Raw genomic sequence first — 22886 nt, 5'->3', positions numbered from 1 at the left:
CCTCGCCAGCATCTGTCATTTCTTGACTTGTTCATTTTAGCCATTCTGACTGGTGTGAGGTGGTATCTCATTGTGGTTTTGATTTGTATTTCCCTGATGCCGAGTGATGTGGAGCATTTTTTCATGTGTCTGTTGGCCATCTGGATGTCTTCTTTGCAGAAATGTCTGTTCATGTCCTCTGCCCATTTCTTGATTGGATTATTTGTTCTCTGGGTGTTGAGTTTGATAAGCTCTTTATAGATTTTGGATACTAGCCCTTTATCTGATATGTCGTTTGCAAATATCTTCTCCCATTCTGTCAGTTGTCTTTTGGTTTTGTTAACTGTTTCCTTTGCTGTGCAAAAGCTTTTGATCTTGATGAAATCCCAATAGTTCATTTCTGCCCTTGCTTCCGTTGCCTTTGGCGATGTTCCTAGGAAGAAGTTGCTGCGGTTGAGGTCAAAGAGGTTGCTGCCTGCATTCTCCTCAAGGATTGTGATGGATTCCTCTCTCACATTGAGGTCCTTCATCCATTTTGAGTCTATTTTCGTGTGTGGTGTAAGGAAATAGTCCAATTTCATTTTTCTGCATGTGGCTGTCCAATTTTCCCAGCACCATTTGTTGAAGAGGCTGTCTTTTTTCCATTGGACATTCCTTCCTCCTTTGTCGAAGATTAGTTGACCACAGAGTTGAGGGTCTATTTCTGGGCTCTCTATTCTGTTCCATTGATCTATATGTCTGTTTTTGTGCCAGTACCATATTGTCTTGATGATGACAGCTTTGTAATAGAGCTTGAAGTCTGGAATTGTGATGCCACCGACTTTGGCTTTCTTTTTCAATATTCCTTTCGCTATTCGAGGTCTTTTTTGGTTCCATATAAATTTTAGGATTATTTGTTCTATTTCTTTGAAAAAAAATGGATGGGATTTTGATAGGGATTGCATTAAATGCTAGAATAGACATTTTCACAATATTTGTTCTTCCAATCCATGAGCATGGAACATTTTTACATTTCTTTGTGTCTTCCTCAATTTCTTTCATGAGTACTTTATAGTTTTCTGAGTATAGATTCTTTGCCTCTTTGGTTAGATTTATTCCTAGGTATCTTACGGTTTTGAGTGCAATTATAAATGGGACTGACTCCTCAATTTCTCTTTCTTCTGTCTTGTTGTTAGTGTAAAGAAATGCAACTGATTTCTGTGCATTGACTTTATATCCTGACACTTTACTGAATTCCTATACGAGTTCTAGCAGTTTTGGAGTGGAGCCTTTTGGGTTTTCCACATATAGTATCATATCATCTGCAAAGAGTGATAGTTTGACTTCTTCTTTGCCGATTTGGATGCCTTTAATTTCTTTTTGTTGTCTGATTGCTGAGGCTAGGACTTCTAGTACTATGTTGAACAGCAGTGGTGATAACGGACATCCTTGCCGTGTTCCTGACCTTAGCGGAAAAGCTTTCAGTTTTTCTCCATTGAGAATGATATTTGCGGTAGGTTTTTCATAGATGGCTTTGATAATATTGAGGTATGTGCCCTCTATCCCTACACTTTGAAGAGTTTTAATCAGGAAGGGATGCTGCATTTTGTCAAATGCTTTTTTAGCATCTATTGAGAGTATCATATGGTTCTTGTTCTTTCTTTTATTAATGTATTGTATCACATTGATGGATTTGCGGATGTTCAAACAACCTTGCAGCCCTGGAATAAATCCCACTTGGCCATGGTGAATAATCCTTTTAATGTACTGTTGGATCCTATTGGCCAGTATTTTGGTGAGAATTTTCGCATCTGTGTTCATCAAGGATATTGGTCTGTAATTCTCTTTTTTGATGGGATCCTTGTCTGGTTTTGGGATCAAGGTGAGGCTGGCCTCATAAAATGAGTTTGGAAGTTTTCCTTCCATTTCTATCTTTTGGAACAGTTTCAGGAGAATAGGAATTAATTCTTCTTTAGATGTTTGGTAGAATTCCCCTGGGAAGCCGTCTGGCACTGGACTTTTGTTTGTTTGGAGATTTTTGATGACTGTTTCAAACTCCTTACTGGTTATGGGTCTGTTCAGGCTTTCTATTTCTTCCTGGTTCAGTTGTGGTAGTTTATATGTCTCTAGAAATGTATCCATTTCTTCCAGATTGTTGAATTTGTTGGCGTAGTGTTGCTCATAGTATATTCTTATAATTGTTTGTATTTCTTTGGTGTTGGTTGTGATCTCTCCTATTTTATTCATGATTTTGTTTATTTGGGTCCTTTCTCTTTTCTTTTTGACAAGTCTGGCCAGGGGTTTGTCAATCTTATTAATTCTTTCAAAGAACCAGCTCCTAATTTCGTTGATTTGTTCTATTGTTTTTTTGGTTTCTATTTCATTGATTTCTGCTCTGATCTTTATGATTTCTCTTCTCCTGCTGGGTTTAGGCTTTCTTTGTTGTTCTTTCTCCAGCTCCTTTAGGTGTAGGGTTAGGTTGTGTATTTGAGAAATTTCTTGTTTTGTTTTTTTTTTAAAGATTTTATTTATCTAGTTGACAGAGATCACAAGTAGGCAGAGAGGCAGGCAGAGAGAAGGGGGAAGCAGGCTCCCCGCTGAGCAGAGAGCCCGACGCGGGGCTCAATCCCAGGACCCCGGGATCATGACCTGAGCTGAAGGCAGACACTTAATGACTGAGCCACCCAAGCGCCCCGAGACTTTTCTTGTTTCTTAAGAAAGTCTTGTACCGCTATATATTTTCCTCTCAGGACTGCCTTTGTTGTGTCCCACGGATTTTTTTTTTTTTAAGATTTTATTTATTTATTTGACAGAGAGAGAAAGATCACAAGTAGGCAGAGAGAGAGGCAGAGAGACAGGAAGGGAAGCAGGCTCCCTGCCCAGCAGAGAGCCCAGTGTGGGGCTTGATCCCAGGACCCCGGGATCATGACCGGAGCCGAAGGCAGAGGCTTTAACACACTGAGCCACCCAGGTGCCCCTGTCCCACAGATTTTGAACCATTGTGTTTTCATTATCATTTGTTTCCATGAATTTTTTCAATTCTTGTTTAATTTCCTGGTTGAGCCATTCATTTTTTAGAAGGATGCTGTTTAGTCTCCATGTATTTGTGGTCTTTCCAAATTTCCTCTTGTGATTGAGTTCTAGCTTCAGAGCATTGTGGTCTGTAAATATGCAGGGAATGATCCCAATCTTTTGATACCGGTTGAGACCTGATTTATGACCCAGGATGTGGTCTATTCTGAAGAATGTTCCATGTGCACTAGAGAAGAATGTGTATTCTGTTATTTTGGGATGGAATGTTCTGAATATATCTGTGATGTCCATCTGGTCCAGTGTGTCATTTAAGGCCTTTATTTCCTTGTTGACCTTTTGCTTAGATGATCTGTCCATTTCAGTGAGGGGAGTGTTAAAGTCCCCTACTATTATTGTATTACTGTCAATGTCAATTTCTTTGATTTTGTTATTAATTGGTTTATATAGTTGGCTGCTCCCATGTTAGGGGCATAGATATTTAAGATTGTTAGGTCTTCTTGTTGGACAGACCCTTTGAGTATGATATAGTGTCCTTCGTCATCTCTTATTATAGTCTTTGGCTTAAAATCTATTGATCTGATATAAGGATTGCCACCCCAGCTTTCTTCTGATGTCCATTAGCATGGTACATTGTTTTCCACCCCCTCACTTTAAATCTGGAGGTGTCTTCGGGTCTAAAATGAGTTTCTTGTAGGCAGCATATTGATGTGTTTTGTTTTTTTATCCATTCTGATACCTGTGTCTTTTGATTGGGGCATTTAGCCCATTAACATTCAGGGTAACTATTGAGAGATATGAATTTATTGCCATTGTATTGTCTGTAAGGTGACTGTTACTGTATATTGTCTCTGTTTCTTTCTGATCTACTACTTTTAGGGTCTCTCGTTGCTTAGAGGACCCCTTTCAATATTTCCTGTAGAGCTGGTTTGGTGTTTGCAAATTCTTTCAGCTTTTGTTTGTCCTGGAAGCTCTTTATCTCTCCTTCTATTTTCAATGATAGCCTAGCTGGATATAGTATTCTTGGCTGCATGTTTTTCTCATTTAGTGCTCTGGATATATCATGCCAGTTCTTTCTGGCCTGCCAGGTCTCTGTGGATAAGTCTGCTGCCAATCTAATGTTTTTACCCTTGTATGTTACAGACTTCTTTTCCAGGCTGCTTTCAGGATTTTCTCTTTGTCGCTAAGACTTGTAAATTTTACTATCAGGTGACGAGGTGTGGACCTATTTTTATTGATTTTGAGGGGCGTTCTTAGCATCTCCTGGATTTTGATGTTTGTTCCCTTTGCCATATTAGGGAAATTCTCTCCAATAATTGTCTCCAATATACCTTCTGCTCCCCTCTCTCTTTCTTCTTCTTCTGGAATCCCAATTATTCTAATGTTGTGTTGTCTTATGGTGTCGCTTATCTCTCGAATTCTCTCCTTGTGGTCCAGCATTTGTTTGTCTCTCTTTTGCTCAGCTTCTTTATTCTGTCATTTGGTCTTCTATGTCACTAATTCTTTCTTCTGCCTCATTTATCCTAGCAGTGAGAGCTTCCATTTTTGACTGCACCTCAGTAATAGCTTTTTTTATTTCAACTTGGTTAGATTTTAGTTCTTTTATTTCTCCAGAAAGGGCTTTTATCTCTCCGGAGAGGGTTTCTCTAATATCTTCTATGCCTTTTTGAGCCTGGCTAGAACCTTGAGAATCGTCATTCTGAACTCTAGATCTGTCATATTGCCAATGTCCATATTGATTAGGTCCCCAGCCTTCGGTACTGCCTCTTGTTCTTTTTTTTGTGGTGAGTTTTTCCACCTTGTCATTTTGTCCAGATAAGATTTGCTTTCTCCTCCTTTGGAATTCCGCCGTTCTCCTTGGTGAGTGAAGTTGGTCTTGGCTGGGTTTCTTGTTGATCTTCTGGGGGAGGGGCCTGTTGTAGTGATTCTCAAGTGTCTTTGCCCCAGGCGGAATTGCACCGCCCTTACCAGGGGCCGGGCTAAGTAATCCGCTGGGGTTTACTTTTGGGAGCTTTTGTTCCCCGAGCGCTTTCCGTACAGTTCCAGAGGACGGGAATGAAAACGGCGGCCTCCCAATCTCCATTTGGAGGAGCTGAGAGCTCGGGGTCCCGCTCCTCAGTGTGCCCTCAGAGAAAAACGCCCAACCGCCCCCGTCTCCCTGGCCTCTGGTCGTGCTTGGAGAAAAGCTCTCAATTGCTCGCACTTGGAGAAAAGTTCTTGGTCACTTCTGTCTCCCTGGCCTCCAGCTGCGCACTTGGAGAAAAGTGTTCAGTCACTCCATCTCCGTGGCCTCCGGCCACGCTCTGAGCCCACCCAGCCTGTGACTGGTTCAAGGTAACCCCGGGCTGAGAGCTCACTCCTCGGCTTTGTTGCTGTAGCCAGCTTCCCCACTCTAATACCTGCGAGCTCTGTGACACTCAGACACCCCTGGTCCTTCTGTGACCCCGCGGGACCTGGGGTTATGCTGGCCCCACGTGGGCTTCCCCCCAGTTTAGCTTCTGGAGCGATGTCCCTCTGTGGAGCAGACTTTTAAAAGTCCTGATTTTGTGCTCCATTGCTCCGCTGCTTGCCGGGAGCCGGCCCCTCCCCCCGCAGTCTATCTTCCCGTCACTTTGGATTCACTTCTCCGCAGGTCCTACCTTTCAGAAAGTGATCAATTTTCTGTATCTAGAATTGTTGCTCTTCTTCTCTTTGATTTCCCGTTGGATTTGTAGGTGTTCGCAATGGTTAGATAAGCTATCTAGCTGATCTCCTGCTACCTGATGTCATCTCAGCCTGCTACTTCTCCGCCATCTTGACTCCTCCCAATAACATGATCTTGATGATAAAATATAAAGTTCATTGTGGAAATACTGGAAGTATTAGTAAGGACAATGATAAAACTGACTGGAATTCCAAGATAACCGTGTAGCCATGTGAGTCCTCCTGAATTTTGGGTGGAGAACCTGACCTTATGTTATAGAATAGAAAATATTTTATAATCTCCTGTTTTCACCTTACAGTGTGACTGTTCTCTCATCATTAAAGTTCTCCCAATATCCGACTTCTCCAAAATTTATTTACTCATTTTCTCACCATTAAGTCTTGGCACATTAATCTTGGCATATCTCTTTATCATAGATTCTTTTTTTTTTAAGATTTTACTTATTTATTTGACAGACAGAAATCACAAGAGGCAGAGAGGCAGGCAAAGAGAGAGAGGAGGAAGCAGACCCCCTGCTGAGCAGAGAGTCTGACATGGGGCTTGATCCCAGGACCCTGGGATCATGACCTGAACCGAAGGCAGAGGCTTTAACCCACTGAGCCACCCAGGCTCCCCTATCACAGATTCTTTTAAGTGGAATTGCCAAGTCAAAGAGAGAGAAGGGAGAAGAAGTAAGAGGGCCGGACACTGTACTCTCACCTGGACACGAAGACCCATTCGCTGCCCCACCAGCCAGGGCAGCAGGGATCGTCTCCCTGTTGTGAGGAGGAGGAAATGGGAAGCAAGCCCAGCTGCTGCCTATGAGTCCTCTCCACAGCTCTGCGCTGCCTCTGCGGCAATGTGCGCAGAGACACCACCAACTCTCTCCCCTTGGTGCCGCCGCAGGACCCCACAAATCTATTCTGGGGGACTTGAAGCCTATGGGAAAGCACTGTGGTCAACAAAGTTAAGACCAAAATATTTGTCCTTGCAAACCCGCTGGAAGAGGTGTTAGCATTTGGAAAAAGTAAATCCACCACTGGAATTTGCACTTCAAAGGCACTGAGGCTGTCCACATTAGGGTCACAGGGCTTCCTCCAACAGGGACACAGAATGGAAACAGACTATTTGCTCCCCCACAGACGCAATGTAACAAATGGCACGTCCAGAACAGGTCTGTGAAAAACCAGAACGGTGTATCCATCTGTACAATCTTTTGTGTGGAAACACAACTAAATGTGTTAAAAAAATAATCTATAAATATAAATATACCAAGTCTTTCACAACAGTTAAAATTTGCTTACATGTTACTACTGCGTCCGTGGCTAAAACCTCCATGTGGCTCTAACCAGAACTACATTCTTTTGTAAACACAAGAGCTCGGACCATCCTCTGTTCTTGGAGAGAATCTGAGTTCCACACTTGGACATAATGAAAGGCAGACTAGCACGAATTAAAAATCACGAGTAAATTGCCTGCTTGAGGAGGTATTCAAGCAGAGGATGCATTTCTTACAGATCTCTGGCCTGGAACGGTTACAGCAAGCATGTGGAAGGCTCACTGGAAATGCTCCAACAGGTCTCCAGAACTGTGTCCGGCACAGCACTGCTCTTCTTCCCCTGAGGTAATGGTGACATGAGCCAATGTCTCGCCACACCCAAGCCCAGATGGAGGACGGGCTTCCCTTGTGGGATGAAGCCTCTTAGGTCTGCTTCCTAATGCACGTTGAGGGATCTCTGAGGCTTTGGTTTAGGCCTTCCCTGGGAATTTGGGAGCACAGGTGATTTCAATCAATTTAACTTACTTCTGACCATATATGCAGCTTCGGTTCCCAGCGGCTGTCTCTGCTCTGGGGAGTCACAAATGCTGTGACTGAATATGAGCACTCCAGATAATGAATGAGGCAATTAACACCTCTTTTAATGACCTAACCAGAACTGCGTGTGATTCTTTGTCCGACCTGCACAACAGTCTCGATCTAGAAGGGCCATCATACTGGATTATCTACCAACCAACCATCTACCACCAACTACCTAAGTAGTTTTCTTGGGATTTTCCTAAATTTACACATTTTCTAGTATCTTTTGATATAGGTGTGGAAGCACATACATGTCCACATAGAGTTGAGATCAATAAGCACATTCAATAATATACTCTGTACTACATCAGCTTTTAGGCTAGTTTTAAATTACGGAAATAGAGCAACAGAAATTCGGCAATCAAAAGAAATGAAATCTTGCCATTTGAATGATGTGGGTGGAACTAGAGGGTGTTATGCTGAGCAAAATAAGTCATCAGAGAAAGACAATTATCATATGATCTCCCTGAAATGAGGAATTTGAGAGGCAAAGTGGGGAGACTTGGGGGGTAGGGAAGGAAAAAATGAAACAAGATGGGATCGGGAGGGAGACAAACCATAAGACACTCTTAATCTCACAAAACAAACTGAGGGTAGCCAGGGGAGGGGTGTGTAAAGAGGGTGGTTGGGTTATGGACATTGGGGAGGGTATGTGATATGGTGAGTTCTGTGAAGCGTGTAAGCCTGATGATTCACAGAACAGTACCCTTGGGGCATATAATACATTATATGTTAATTTTAAAAATTTTAAAAAAGAGAAATTCAGCAATATGGAAAGAATCATCTTTTCCATCAGGACAAACTGAGCTTGAATGTCAAATAATTGGATGCAGGGAAATAACTTTTTAAGAAACATACTGAAAGAAAAAAATCACAAAGACTGTGACCACAATCTTTGTGATTTTTTTCCTTTCCAGATCTCTGAATCTTCTAAAAGCAGGTAGCAAAGTTCTTTTGTTTGAAGTTTCAATCTTAATTCTCGGGGTTGTCTAAATCATTCCCAAAATACACAGTAAGGAAATAAAGGTATTGGTAAAGCTGACACACTCATGTCTCACAAGTACCTTGCTGTTTTACTTTTCTAGAAGTATTGCTTATAGCTAGTCCCGTATTACTTACCTCACCAAATCCGCCTTTTCCTAGAACTCTGTAATGTCTAAATGTGTCCTTTGTTACTGGTTGCCTAATTAATTAAAAAAAAAAAGCTTCAGCTTCAGATGTCACATCACATTGTTATTTTAAAGCCAAAAGCCTACCTAGCTCCTGTCCTGGCCTGCCTTATGACACTTCGCTGTTCAAAGGCGGTGCCTGAGGCAAGGGTTCCCTTGGGTAGGACTCCTTCCATTACATTAAGAGAAGTAAGCAGGGGCACCTGGCTGGCTCAGTGGGTTAAAGTCTCTGTCTTCGGTTCAGGTCATGATCTCTGGGTGCTGGGATTAAGCCCTGCATCCTGCTCTCTGCTCAGCAGGGAGCCTGCTTCCCTTCCCCTCTCTGCCTCCTTGTGATCTCTGTCAAATAAATAAATAAAATCTTTAAAAAAAAAGAGAGAGAGAGAGAAATAAGCAAATGCTAACATTGAAGATTGACTGAAAACACTGAAGATAGATCTAGAACGGTCCGATTACCCTGACTAGTTGAAGGAAGGTCAGCAGCTAGTCCCCATCACGACATGGTATGTATCGGGCCTATCGGAGAGCCTCGGAGGAAAGCGACAAATCTACAGTGCAGTGCCCTGTGGGAAAAGAACCTCAACCGAGGCGTTGATACTCAACGTCTCAAAAGAAACATGAATGAAACAGAGCTGGAAATCTAACCAATCAATAACCATTTTCACAACCACACTGACTGAGCATGCCCTTCGTAGGCGGCTCTAGAATTACCTCTGTTTTCAAGGACCTGATGCTCACGAAGGTCAAGTCCCTTGACTGAGTCTATGCGGCTAGTCCTACAAGACCGAACCAGTGCACCTTAGGTTCTATTTCTGTGAATCTAGGATATGTTTTATTTTCTAACTACTGTGTCCATAGGGCTGACTGTCATTTTAAAAGGAGAGAACAGAGTCAACTAAATCAGAAGAAATTACATAACACATATCAATAATTTCTGTACAATACAATATCCAGCCCAAGATTTCCAATATTATCTTGAGAGATGGAAAAGTATACATTAATCAGTATATATTGTGAGAAGTTACTACTTATTTCTGTTGAATTTTAAATCAGAACATACCTTTCCAGGCACTTCCACTGTAGAAATCGAGAAAAATATGAGCTTTCTTGGTATGCTTCAAATGGTTCTCCACTTAAGTAGTTATGGACAATTCTAGAAAAAGATTTTACATAATTATATACATTTATTGCATTACAATATGAAAACAACTGTGTTTCAGCATATTCATCAACATTGGGTATGGGAAGTTAATCATTTTACATAATTAAATACATCAAATTTTGCAATTATAGAATTCCACACTCATTTCTGATGTTATCAGTAAAAATATGAAGGCAAGAATTCAAAAGAAATGAAATTGTTTACCCTCCCAAAGTCAACGTTTCTTTTTACATATATGTATTCAAGGGGTGTGTGTGTGTGTGTGCACACATGCATCCAAACAACTGTGTTTCAGTAGGGTTGGTAAACATTTGGTATGTAAGATTAGAATGAGTATCTAAATGATTATAATAGTCATATTGTAGAAAATGTTTATATGTGACAGAACCTTTTTTTAACATTGAAACTAAAGCACCCAATGAACTATGTTTTTATTATTTTTTTAAAAGATTTTATCTATTTGACAGAAAGCGAGCAAGCAATCACAAGTAAACAGAGAGGCAGGCAGAGAAGGGAAGCAGGCTCTCCACCGAGCAGAGAGCCCCATGTGGGGCTCGATCCCAAGACCCTGAGATCATGACCTGAGCCGAAGGCAGAGGCTTTAACCCATTGAGCCACCCAGGCACCCTCCAATGAACTATTTTATGCTATATATTTCCAGAAGAAATTTTAACAATTAGCCATGCTCCTAAAGTTTTATTTAGAAATTTATATAATTTTATATTATTACAAAATGTATACAATTTGATATTGTTAATATTATTATATCATATACAAATATTATTTTATATCTATTACAGAAGTAGTAAAATTCTTATTTGTAGAGTAGGTAAGGGACAGAATGTAGTCTATTATTTAAAACAGTTCATTAGGGGCGCCTGGGTGGCTCAGTGCCTGGCGTGCCCAGAACACCTTCCCTGGGAGAGGATATACTCGGGACACTCTGGTGAAGGTGGTGTCTGAGTTGAAGTAGAAGTCACCCAGATGAGGAAGAAGAAAAGGATCTCCCAAGCATGGACAAAAACCCAAATGGGAAAAGATCATAGTTTTCATGGGGAGCTGCTACTAGACCAGTAATGCAAGAGGCTTGGGAATAATTCCAGCATTTTTACTGATTGTTAGAATTCTTAGCAAGCCACTTAATTTTACTTTATTTTGTTAAAGGAGGTTATTCAAAAATTCTTGGACTAACTAATATTATAGCACAGTGATCCTCAAAATATGTTCTAAGGATCCCTATGGATTTGGGGGGGTTAACAACGTAACTATATTTGTAATCATGCTAAGACATCATGTGCCTTTAAAAACCAAAAACCTCGTTTTCACAGAGGGGTTTTCCAGAAGCACAAGACATGTGACATCATTGCTCTGATGGCTAGTGGAAGGTCTGTGTTTTCTTTTTAAAAATGTAAGCCACAGGGTTGCCTGGGTGGCTCAGTGGGTTAAGTCTCTGCCTTTGGCTCAGGTCCTGGTCTCAGGGTCCTGGGATCGAGCCCCGCATCGGGCTCTCTGCTCAGCAGGGAGCCTGCTTCCCCCTTTCTCTAGCTGCCTGACTCAGCCTGCTTGTGATCTATCAGGTAAAAAATAAATTTTTTTTTAAGATTTTATTTATTTATTTGACAGACAGAGATCACAAGTAGGCAGAGAGGCAGGCAGAGAGAGAGGGGAAGAGAAGCAGGCTCCCTGCCGAGCAGAAAGCCCGATGTGGGGCTCGATCCCAGGACCCTGGGATCATGACCTGAGCCGAAGACAGAGGCTTTAACCCACTGAGCCACCCAGGTGCCCCCCAAAAATAAAATCTTTTTTAAAAAAATGTAAGCCACATACACAAAAGCTCCTTGGGTCCTCAATCATTTTTAAGAGTGTAATAGACATCGGAAGGTGTCCAGACATCAGAAGGTCTGACACGGCTGCTACGTACACCCAGAGACCTGAGCAGTGTTCTGTACGCTCCCTTGACCACCTCCTCCTGTCGCAATGGAGCGAGAGGGAGGGCCTGCTCCCTGCCTTTAGGAACACCTTTCCCTCCTGAGCACGTGAGCAGCCCAACTCCAAGACTTTATGGACCAGGGCAAGGATTCTGATACTGTCGGCTTGGTTAAATCATCCTTGCAGAGGCGTTTGCGCATTTCCACAAGAAGGAGCACACCATATCAACTTATTCTAATATAATTGTCTATGTCAGTCTGTATAAATTAATAAGTTGATGACTACTTACCAGTGCTTCTCAGTTTCACTTCCTAATACTCCTCATCTCAAAAACAACAGACTCTGCCCCACTGGTCTAGTCCAAGAAATAAACCTACTGAACACAACTTTTTTTTTTAAAGATTATTTATTTATTTATTTGACAGACGGAGATCACAAGTAGGCAGAGAGGCAGGCAAAGAGAGAGGGGGAAGCAGGCTCCCCACTGAGCAGAGAGCCCAACGTGGGGCTTGATCCCAGGACCCTGGGACCACGACCTGAGCCGAGGGCAGAGGCTTTAACACACTGAGCCACCCAGGCGCCCCTGCACACACCTTTTTAAAAAAGATTTTATTTACTTATTTGTTTGTTTGAGAGGGAGAAAGGGACAAGCAGACAGTGCTGAGCCCCATCCTGGGGCTCCCCACTAAGGCAGCTGTGCTGCCTCTCACTACAGCTTCTTCCAGAAAACAGCAGGGAGTCTAAAGGAAACATTTATGCTCATTATGCGGCATCAGTACTCTGGAATCCAAAGTGAGGAACAAGGCTTTCGGGGCAAGGAAGGTTTACAATACAGAAATGAGCCAGAACAGCAGGGAACTCTGTAAGTCCTCGTTCCTGCACCGGATTGTGCTAAGGTCCCTATTAGCCAGAGTCTGGCACAGCAGCTGGCCAGTGACAGGCACTGAGTAAGAATGTAAGGAATAAACCGCCATCAGGTGAGCTAATCAAAACAGACTGAGGACTGAGAACTAAAACTTATTTAAATATGAGTGACTTTTAAGTCCCTATCTTGAAGTGGATACACAGAGCAGGAGCCAGACCTGTGGGCAGTCTGACACGGTCGTGTATACCACCCCGTTCTTGAACAACAGGATGGAATTGGAGAAGTGCCTAACCAGAGGGTTAAAAATACGAACAGAATTGGTGAACAGATGTATCAGTGAAGAACCCTAAGGCTAGAGGTAAAAAGAGAAATTAGGAAACCAGCTGGCAAGTGCTAGGAAGTGAAATGTCGTCCACACTAGAAAGCTGGATCCCAGCGACAGCACAGGGAGCCGTGTGCGGACATGCAGCCCAGACCTAGGGGCGGGAAGGGACCCTTCTGCCCTGCGGCCTGGCCAGCCCTCTAAGCAGCGTGACTTTCCCCACACAACCTCAAGGGCCTGCAGACATTGGTCTTTGTTACTCACAGTGTGTACTTTCCACAGGTGAAAATGAGATGTGTGTATTCCCTGGCACGTGGGTGCCTGGCTTTCAGAATGGAGAGTCACAATGATGTGTGCTGCGGACTGAGTGTGTGTCCCCCCAGAAGTCCTAGGTTGAAACCTAAACCCTAGGGTGATGGTATTTGGAAGGTGGAGCCTCCCTGAATGGATTTGGATTTGGGCTCTTATGAAAGAGACCCCAGAGAGCTCCCCAGCCCCTCCTGCCACGTGAGGCCACAGAATGCTGAAGAGGGGCCTCCCCAGAGCTGGACCACGCTGGTGCCCTGGCCACGGGCTTCCAGCCTGCAGGGCTATGGGAGACAGATGCCTCCCTGTCTGTGGTATCTGGTATAGCAGCCAGACAGACTGAAACAATGTGCTTCTGGCGGTGACCTTGAAAAGGCCAATAACAGATGGCCTGCCTTGCCCCAGTGAAGCTGCTCCTGGAGGAGGTCCTGCTCTGCTGCCTGTGAGTATGTCAGCACAGGGGACTGTCTCCAGCCTGTGGCTATCCCCTTCCATCCTGCTCCTGTCTCTAGGGTGTCTTCCAGGGGTTGGGCCAGACCCTCAGCCCAGGATGGCTTCACTGAGGCTCTGCCCTACTCCCGTCATCCTCAGGAAACATGGACGGGGCAGTATTGTCGCACACTGCCTACAAAGAGGCACAGCCACATGGAAATGACTGACGATGACCTGAGATGTGGCACAGGGGCGGCCTGGCTGCTGGCACCCTGTCTCAAGAGCACAGGGGACATACCCTCCACTCCACAGCTGCTGATCTGTACACCAGGGAGACACACACCTCTGAAACAAGATGCAGTTCTTTGGTAATTCTAAATCACAAAGGAATATTCTGGGCAGCACAGAGTGACCGACCACAACCACGTTCTTCCAGTTGCCAACGCCAACTGTTGTGCACAGGAGGGGAGAAGCTGAGGTGCTGGAGCCAGACAGGCCTACGCCCACACTGTGGATGTGCCCCACACAGGTGCCACCCCTAGGAGACGCCACCACGAGGGCCTACGGGATCTGACGCTCTTTCCCGTGTCTACAAACTAACACAAAACATCCGAGAGGGCAAAAACACAGCATCTGAAGTGACTACTTAGGAATTCTTAGATTTTTTCTAGCAGTTTCTGCAAAATGAAAATGGAACCAAAAAGTGGGATCTTCGCAAAAGCGGCATGCAAACCAGGTTGGTGACGCCCTTCTCAGGGAATGCATCCGTGGGTGGGTGTAGGCTGCTCTGTCCTCAAGCAGTCTGCCTCCCAAGGGCTGAAAGGCCTGGGGCAGGTTACCAAACCTCTCTGCCCTCCATCCCCCAAGCTGCCGAATAAGGATAACGGTAACGCCCACTTCCTGGATCACTAGGAGGAGCAACGCATTCCTAAGCCTCCCTGTCCATTGTTACCGTGGGGTCTCTCACCGCACAGGTACAGGAAGGAGCTCAGGACGTGTGCATACCAGGGAGAGGACTCAGAAGAGCAAAGGCATGCATGCACTCAAAGATTGGCCCCTCCAGTTTAGCAAATGGCTCATGTGAAGCCAAGGAGAATTTTGATTCTTTTATTTTTTATCATCATTTTTTTAACTATAAGTCCAGTATAGTTAATATATTTACTTCTCACTACGAAATCCCAGGACTACAGTCATCAGAGACCCAAGGCCATGCCTGTCTGCTCTACCAGATAAGCGGTCAAACAAGCAACGCCTTCTCACAAAGGAGGCCCACGGCACAAACCCTAATATTCCACTCATGGAAATACCCAACAAGAGCCAGTAAAAGTTGACTGGAGATTACCAGCCTCAGAGAACAGCCCATCTTGGCCATTTTCAGAGAAGGAGGCTGCTGCTGGCCAGAGAGGAGGGCTCTAGTCTAATACCACACAACTGCCCAGTAGAAAGACAGAAGTCAAAACCGTTTATCTAGGGCGTATGGAGCTGGTCATTTGACATCCTCACTAAGGGAATGAGCATCTCGCCCATGCTATAGCTAGCTCCAGACACTCCCGGTGCACAGGCCAGGTGAGCCATTCCCTGCCTCAAGTGAGCTGCATGAAGACAGGAATTGTCTGTAGTGTTTGCCCATCATCCCAAGCTCTTAGGACAGTGCTTAGCACATAACGGGCCCTCAGGATTATTTGTTGAATGAATGAATGAATTCAAATGTCTGTGTCCTAGTGTCCTGAAACATCAAGATCAGACCATGTGCTTAAGACCTCCTTGGGCATTAAATATAAACAGGAAAGAGCTTTAAAAGTACTAGCGTATGAGTCAAAATGCAATTCCTGCTCTTGGTCCCTGAATGGGTCTCTCTCCCCATGCACTGCAGCTACTACAAACACCTCTGTTCTCCCGAAGCCTCCCACCCTATCCCTGTCCCTGCTGGACCCCACCCTTGGCCTCTTCAGAACAGGGATGTGACCTCTTGTGCCACTGTCACTCTGTCTGGCATCTGTCCCCTCCCTCCTCCAGTGCAGTTCCAGCTTGGGGCCCTGTACTGGAGGGAGGGGACAGAACCAGGCAGTAGGAGCAGAGGGATGCAGAGGGGGAGAAGAAGGGGGGCTGTGCCTATCTGCTCTCAGTGCACTCCTCTCTTCAATCCCCACTCTGTGCATGCGCCCAGGTCTTGCCTCCACCCCCATGGCCTTGGTCACATCTGCACGGGGGCTATGACCCCAAATACTGCCTCCTGTTCCTCTCCAGGAACACCCCAGTTGTAGCTGCTGACGTCTCAGTTTTGCTTGATGTCCAGAAAAGAACTCAAATTCAAATGTGTCCAAAAGAAACTGTATTGTCCTCCCTAGCCCAGCAGCCTCACGGATTTCTCTGAAATCCATTCATCTGTCTCCATGATGACTGTCACCAGGCAGGCCAGGCCACCATCACCTGAACAACTGCCGCAGTGAAATGGGTCTCACTCTAATTGCTCTCCCTGGCTCCCTGGGCCTCCGTTCCTCTTCTGTCAAACGAGGGTTGACCTCCAGAAGGTCATGTGAAGACTCCTGTGTGAACACTTGCCAAGTGACAGAAAGGGCACCTGGGAATAAGGACCAGGGAGAGGGAACCATGAGGACCCTCTTCCTGGCCCTCTTGGGGTGAAGCAGCAGCAATCCTCGACCAGCCCCTCCCCCTGCAGGTCTCTGTGCTCCCTGGCCTTCTCCTTAGCCTGCAGGGAAAGGTCTCTGTGAAGGCTCTTCTCGGGGCCCCAGGTTAGGAGACGTGCCCTCAGTGCTCCCTCCCTGGCAAATTACTCAGCGCCTACGGTAGGTTGAATAATCAATGACCCAAACACACCCAGATCTCCATCCCTGGAGCCTATCACCCTTCCTGGCAACAGAGATTTTGCAGATGACTGAGTTAAGGGGCCTGAGATGGGAAAACGATCCTGGATTATCTGAGTGGGCCCTAAATGCCATCACATGTCACTGTAAGAGGGAGGCCAAGGGAGATGTGGACGTTATAGAGTAAGAAAAGGCTTTCAAAAGTCAGAAGCAGAGAGAAAGTTGAGGACACTGTATGGCTGTTTCTGAAGGTGGAGTAAGGGGCCATGAGCCAAGTAACGTACTCCTAGGAGCCGGAAAAAAACACAAGAAACTGGATTCTCCCCTAGATCCTCAATGGAGCAAGGTCCTGTGGACAACTTGATTTCTGCCCAGCGATACTGCTTTCAGACTTCTGACCTCCAGAACTGAAAGAACATAGATGTGTGCTGTCTTAGGCCATCAAGTCTGTGGCAATCTGTTATGGCCCCAATAGGAAACTGACACAGATTTCTCTGTCATTCCACTTGGGTATAAGCTCCCTAGAAGTAGAGAACCAACTCATTCTTGCTTATCATCTTACTCCTGGAAACTAGATCAATGACAGCACAAAATAGGTGCTTAATATTTTCCGAAAAAATAACAATAAGCGGAGGCTCTGCAAGTCCATTTTAAGGCCTGTAGGAACGAAAACTCAGTCCACAAAGTTTTATTTTGTTCTCTAGCATAACCTCGACCCAAAGAAGCAAACTATTATGACTTGAAATGCTTCTCTCAAACAGAGATGTTGAGTCCTAACCCTGGTGTCTGAATATTGGCCTTACTTGGAATAAGGGTCTTTGCAGATACAATGAGTTAAGATGAGGTCATACCGGAGTGGGGTTGGCCCTGATCCAATGGGACTGGTGCTCTTCTAAGAAGAGGAGAGAACACAGGGACAAAGACAGCAGAGACTCAAATGCTGCAGCTGCAGGCCCAGAAACACTAGGGAGATAAGCAGGGACAAGGAAAGATCCTGTCCTCAAGAGACCTTGACTTCAGACTACCAGCTTCCAGAACTGTGAGAATAAATTTCGGTTGTTGATTTGAGAGCAAGACAGAGACAGTGAGAGAACGAGTGGCAGGGAGGAGAGGGGAAGAGGCAGAGGGGGAAGCAGGCTCCCGGCTGAGCAAGAAGCCCAATCTAAGACTCCATCCCACGACCCTGGGATCATGGCCTGAACTGACTGAGCCCCCCAAGAGCCCAGAGAATACATTTCTACTGTTTTGTGCCACCAAAGTTTGTTGAACTTTGTGATGGCCGCCCCAGGAAATGGACACAGCACTGGACAGTGAACCGGCATCAACCAGCCTCTGTTGAATGGATCTTAGGAGAAATGACACCCAAATGCTGCCTGACTGGACAGAGGACTCCGTGTTCTGGGCCAGATCAGTCCAGAAACCATTCTTTCTCCCTGTGTACATCAGAAACCAGATTTAGTTAAAGTGCTTTCACTTAGAATTTTCCTGTCTGTATTGCAAACATCTAGAGAAAAGATGCAAGTGCCTAGGGCTTTAAAAAACAACACTTTATGGGAATCTTTTCATCCCAGACACACGCATTTCAGAAGGCCGAGTGGAGGGTCAGGGACCCGCAAAGCTACACACAAACACTGGGTCTCCACGATGTGACCCATTTACGATGTGACCCACTTCAGTGTGTCCCTTCCATCTGTGTAATTGTCACCCCTCGTGCGCATCTCTCCAGTGAAAGTGACTGCGTTAACTGGGAAAGTTCTGTAGTAAGAGCTGGTGTCATGCAGAAAGAGGCCCTGTAAGCCCCCGCCTGCTGTCAGTCACATGGCTGTGTGGGGTGGCGTGGGCTGCTTACCTCGTGCATTCCTCAAAGACGTCCTTGCCGGGGTTCTGCTTCAGTCTCAACTGACATTCTCTCAAAACACGGGCAGGTATTTCTGGTAAAGGGGCTGCTGCCTTTTTGATACAGCACAAACCAAATGCATAATAGTTAGTGATTTCATAATTTACCAGCTATAAACAGAACCGAATGTTTACTGTAAAAAAAAGTACAACAGGGCCCCTGGGTGGCTTGGTGGGTTGGGCCTCTGCCCTCGGCTCTGGTGGTGATCTCAGGGTCCTGGGATCAAGCCCTGCATCAGGCTCTCTGCTCGGCGGGGAGCCTGCTTCCCCCTCTTTCTCTGCCTGTCTCTCTGTCTACTTGTGAGCTCTGTCTGTCAAATAAATAAATAAAATCCTTAAAAAAAAAAAGTAAACACATCCACATGGGCACAAACCCTTGGAAATACACAATTTTTTATCACACAAAGGGGATAAAAATATATATGTAGTTTTGTAAATATGTGCTGCAACAGAGAAAGCTACTGTATTTTCCTAAAGACTGCATGGTTTTCCAGAGGATGTGTTTATTTGTCCTTCTGACACATTCTAGCTGCCCATTTCCTCCTCTGCAGACACCACTGCTATGCATATCTTTGTATCATGGTGTTTTTATAAGACAGATTCTTGGAGGTAGAATTACTAGCTCAAAGGATACCTGTCTCTTAAAACATTGATATTCATTGCAAAGCTGACCTCCTAAAAGGCCCTACCACTTCACATTCTCACTAATTATGTGCCTACATACCAGCTTCCCATTCTCTTAATCCTCAACTAGAGAATTCCAGAGAAAGAAAACACATAACAAAACTATTGTCCAGAGTTATTGAAAAAGATACCCAGATCATGTTCAATTACACATTTAGTTTGTCATTAGGCATGAGAAATGCATTCTAGACTGATTTCTGGCAGTGGTATAGCTAAGCTAGCACAGCAAAACTGGGTTTTCTACAAATCAAAGAAATACTTTCATCAAAGTTGAACTAGTGATAGAAATATACAATATAGAAAACTCATTTTTAAAAATGAATAATACTGATATAACTGTAGTCATTAATAGGTGTCATTTAAATGATCTAACAGAAATGAGGCATTTTTCCATCTTTACTATGTCTGCCTTTGGCTCAGGTCATGATCTCAGGGTCCTGGGATCAAGCCCCGAGTCAGGCTCCCTGCTCAGCGGGGAGCCTGCTTCTCCTTTTGCCCCTCCCCACCCCACGCCCTGCTTGTGCGCCCTCTCTCTCAAATAAATAAATAAAATACTTATTAAAAAATAAAAAAGAAGGAGAAATAAAGATTCACCCAGGCAAACAAAACTAAAGGAGCTTATCACTAAACCAGCGCTGCCAGAAATATTAAAGGTGACTTCAGTGGAAAGGAAAGACCAAAAAGGATGGTATGAAGGGAGGAAACACAAAAGCAGTAAAAATGAATACTTCTATAAAAATAGTCAAGGAACTCACAAGATAAAAAGATGTAAATATTACATCATAAACTCAAAATGTGAGAAGGAAAGGAGTAAAAAATGGGTTCAAACTTACACGACCATGAACTTAATACAGACTGTTGTATGACGGTGTTAAGTAGCACCCTAATAGGAACCACTAATCAAAAATCACTAATAAATATGCCAAGAGTAAAGAGAAGTAAATTCAAATATATCACTAAGGAAAACCAGCAAACTATCAAAGAGAGACAAGAAAGGATGAGAGAATATCTTCAGAAACAACCAAAAAAGAAGCAATAAAATGACATTAAGTACAGATCTATCAATAGTTACTTCGAATGTAAATGAACTAAATGCTTCAGTCAAAAAACACAGGGTGACAGAATGGATGAGAAAAGAAGACCCAACTATATGCTCCCTACAAGGGACCCATTTTAGACCTAAAGACACCAGCCAGGGAAAGTGAGGGGACGGAGAAACAGCTATCATGCAAAGGCTTGTCAAGAGAAAGCCGGAGCAACAATACTTATCCCAGACAAAACAGACTTTATTTTTTTTTTAAAGATTTTATTTATTTGTTTGACAAACAGGGATCACAAGTAGGCAGAGAAGCAGGCAGAGAGAGAGGAGGAAGCAGGCTCCCCGCTGAGCAGAGAGCCCGATGCGGGGCTTGATCCCAGGATCCTGGGATCATGACCTGAGCCAAAGGCAGAGGCTTTAACCCACCGAGCCATCCAGGTGTCCCCAAAATAGACTTTAAAACAAAGACTATAATAAGCTACAATGAAGGGCATTATATAATAAATACTAAAGGGACAATTGTATAAGAGGATATAAGAATTGTCAATATTTATGCATCCAACCTGTAAGCACCCAAGTACATAAAACAGTTAATAACAAATGTAAAGGATCTAATCGATAATAACAGATAATATTAGGGGACTTTAACCCCCCACTTACCTCAATGGACAGATTATCGAAACAGATAATCAACAAGAAAACAATGGCTTTGAATGACACATCGCACCAGATGGATTTAACAGATATATTCAGAACATTCCATTCTCAGAGAGCAGAATACACATTCTTTTCAAGTGCACATGGAATATTCTCCAGAAAAGATCACATGTTAGGTCACAAAATAAACCTTCACAAATTTAAAAAGATCAAAGTCATGCTGTGTGTGTATCTTTTCTTGACACAACACTATGAAACTGAAAGTCAACTACAAAAAAAATCTAGGAAGACCACAAATACAAGGAGGTTAAATACCATGCTACTAAACAATGAATGGGTCAACCAGAAAATAAAAGACGATATAAAAAAGTACATGGAAACAAATGTAAATGAAAACACAATGGTTCAAAACCTTTGGGATGCAGCAAAATAACTGCAAGAGAGAAGTTTATAGGAATACAGGCCGACTTCAAAAAGCAAGAAAAATTTCAAATAAATAACCTAACCTTATATCTAGAGGAGTTGGAAAAAGAATAAACAAAACCTAAAACCAACAGAAAGAAGGAAATAATAAATATTAGAGCAGAAAGAAACGATATAGAAACTAAAAAACCAATAGAACAGATCAATGAAACCACGAGCTTGTTCTTTGGAAAAAAAATCTATAAAGTTGATTAGCCTCTAGCCAGACTCATCAAGGAAAAAGAGATAAAGGATCCAAATAAATAGAATCACAAATAGAGAGGAGAAATACCAACAAACACCACCAAAGTACAAACAATTCTAAGAGAATATTATGAAAAACTATATGTCAACTAATTGGACAATGTAGAAGAAATGGATAAATTCCTAGAAACATATAAACTACCGAAACTGAAAGAGGAAGAAATAGAAAATCTGAACAGATCAATTATCTGCAAAGAAACTGAATCATTAAAAGAAGAAAAAAAAAAAAACCTCCCAACAAACAAAAGTCCAGGACCAGATGGTTTCACAATTGAGTTCTACCAAACATTTAAAGAAGAATTAATACTTATTCCTTTCAAACTATTCCAAAAACTAGGTAAGGAAGGCAAACTTCCAAATTCATTCTATGAGGCCAGTATTACCCTGATACCAAAACCAGATAAAGACACCACAAAAAAAAAAAAAAAAGAGAACTACAGGCCAACATCTCTGATGAACACAGATGCAAAAATCCTCAACAAAATACTAGCAAACCAAATCCAACAATACACTGAAAAAAAAAATTCACAATCATTCACAATCAAGTGGGGTTTATTCCTGTGTTGCAATGGTGGTTCGATATTTGCAAATCAATCAATATGATACATCATATCAACAAGAGAAAGGATAAAAACCATATGATCATTTCAACAGACACAGAAAAAACATCTGACAAAGTACAACGTCCATTCATGATGAAAGCCCTCAACAAAGTAGGTTTTGAGAGAACACACCCCAACATAATAACAGCCATGTGTGAAAAACTCACATCTAACATCAACCCTAATGGGAAAAACAGAGCTTTTTCTCAGCAGTTAGGAACAAAACAGGGATGTCCACTCTCACAACTTTTATTCAACATAATACTGGAAGTCCTAGCCACAGCAATCAGACAAGAAAAGGAATAAATGGCATCCATATTGGTAAAGAAGAAGTAAAACTCCTATTTGTAGATGACATGATGCTACATATAGAAAACCCTAAAGACTCCACCAAAAAGCTACCAGAACTGATAAACTAATTCACTAAAGTTGCAGTATACAAAATCAATGTATAGAAACCCATTGCATTTCTATACACCAATAATGAAGCAGCAGAATGGGAAATTAAGAAAATAATCCCATTTATAATTATGCCAAAAATAATAAAATACTTAGGAATAAACTCAACCAGGGAGGCGAAAGGTCTGTACTCTGAAAATGTTAAAAAAACTGAGGAAAGAAATTGAAGATGATGCAAACAGATGGAAAGATATTACATGCTCATGGATTTGAAAAACGAGTATTGTTAAAATGTCTATACTACCCCTAGCAATTTAATGCAATCCCTATCAAAATACCAACAG

General features: G+C 43.2%; 1 protein-coding gene across 5 annotated transcripts in view; it reads right to left on the bottom strand.

The window, feature by feature from the left end:
- Positions 1-22886, bottom strand: part of GRK4 (G protein-coupled receptor kinase 4) — a gene marked incomplete at its 5' end in the record, with an annotated part of 87534 nt that overhangs the window by 42875 nt on the left and 21773 nt on the right. For 2 of the 5 annotated variants that reach the window (XM_080797069.1, XM_080797067.1), the window contains 3 exons: positions 8649-8712; positions 9759-9851; positions 18389-18485. In XM_080797069.1, the coding sequence (XP_080653195.1) occupies positions 8649-8712; positions 9759-9851; positions 18389-18485 (254 nt within the window). Of the gene's footprint in view, positions 1-8648; positions 8713-9758; positions 9852-18388; positions 18490-22886 lie in introns of all 5 variants that reach the window. The other 3 variants (XM_080797068.1, XM_080797066.1, XM_080797070.1) reach the window with 2 other exon arrangements.

The sequence above is a fragment of the Martes martes genome (assembly GCF_963455335.1).
Source record: "Martes martes genome assembly, chromosome: 2".
Lineage (NCBI taxonomy): Eukaryota > Metazoa > Chordata > Mammalia > Carnivora > Mustelidae > Martes > Martes martes.
Note: the sequence above shows the minus strand (reverse complement) of the source record. Positions and strands in the feature narration are given on the sequence as shown.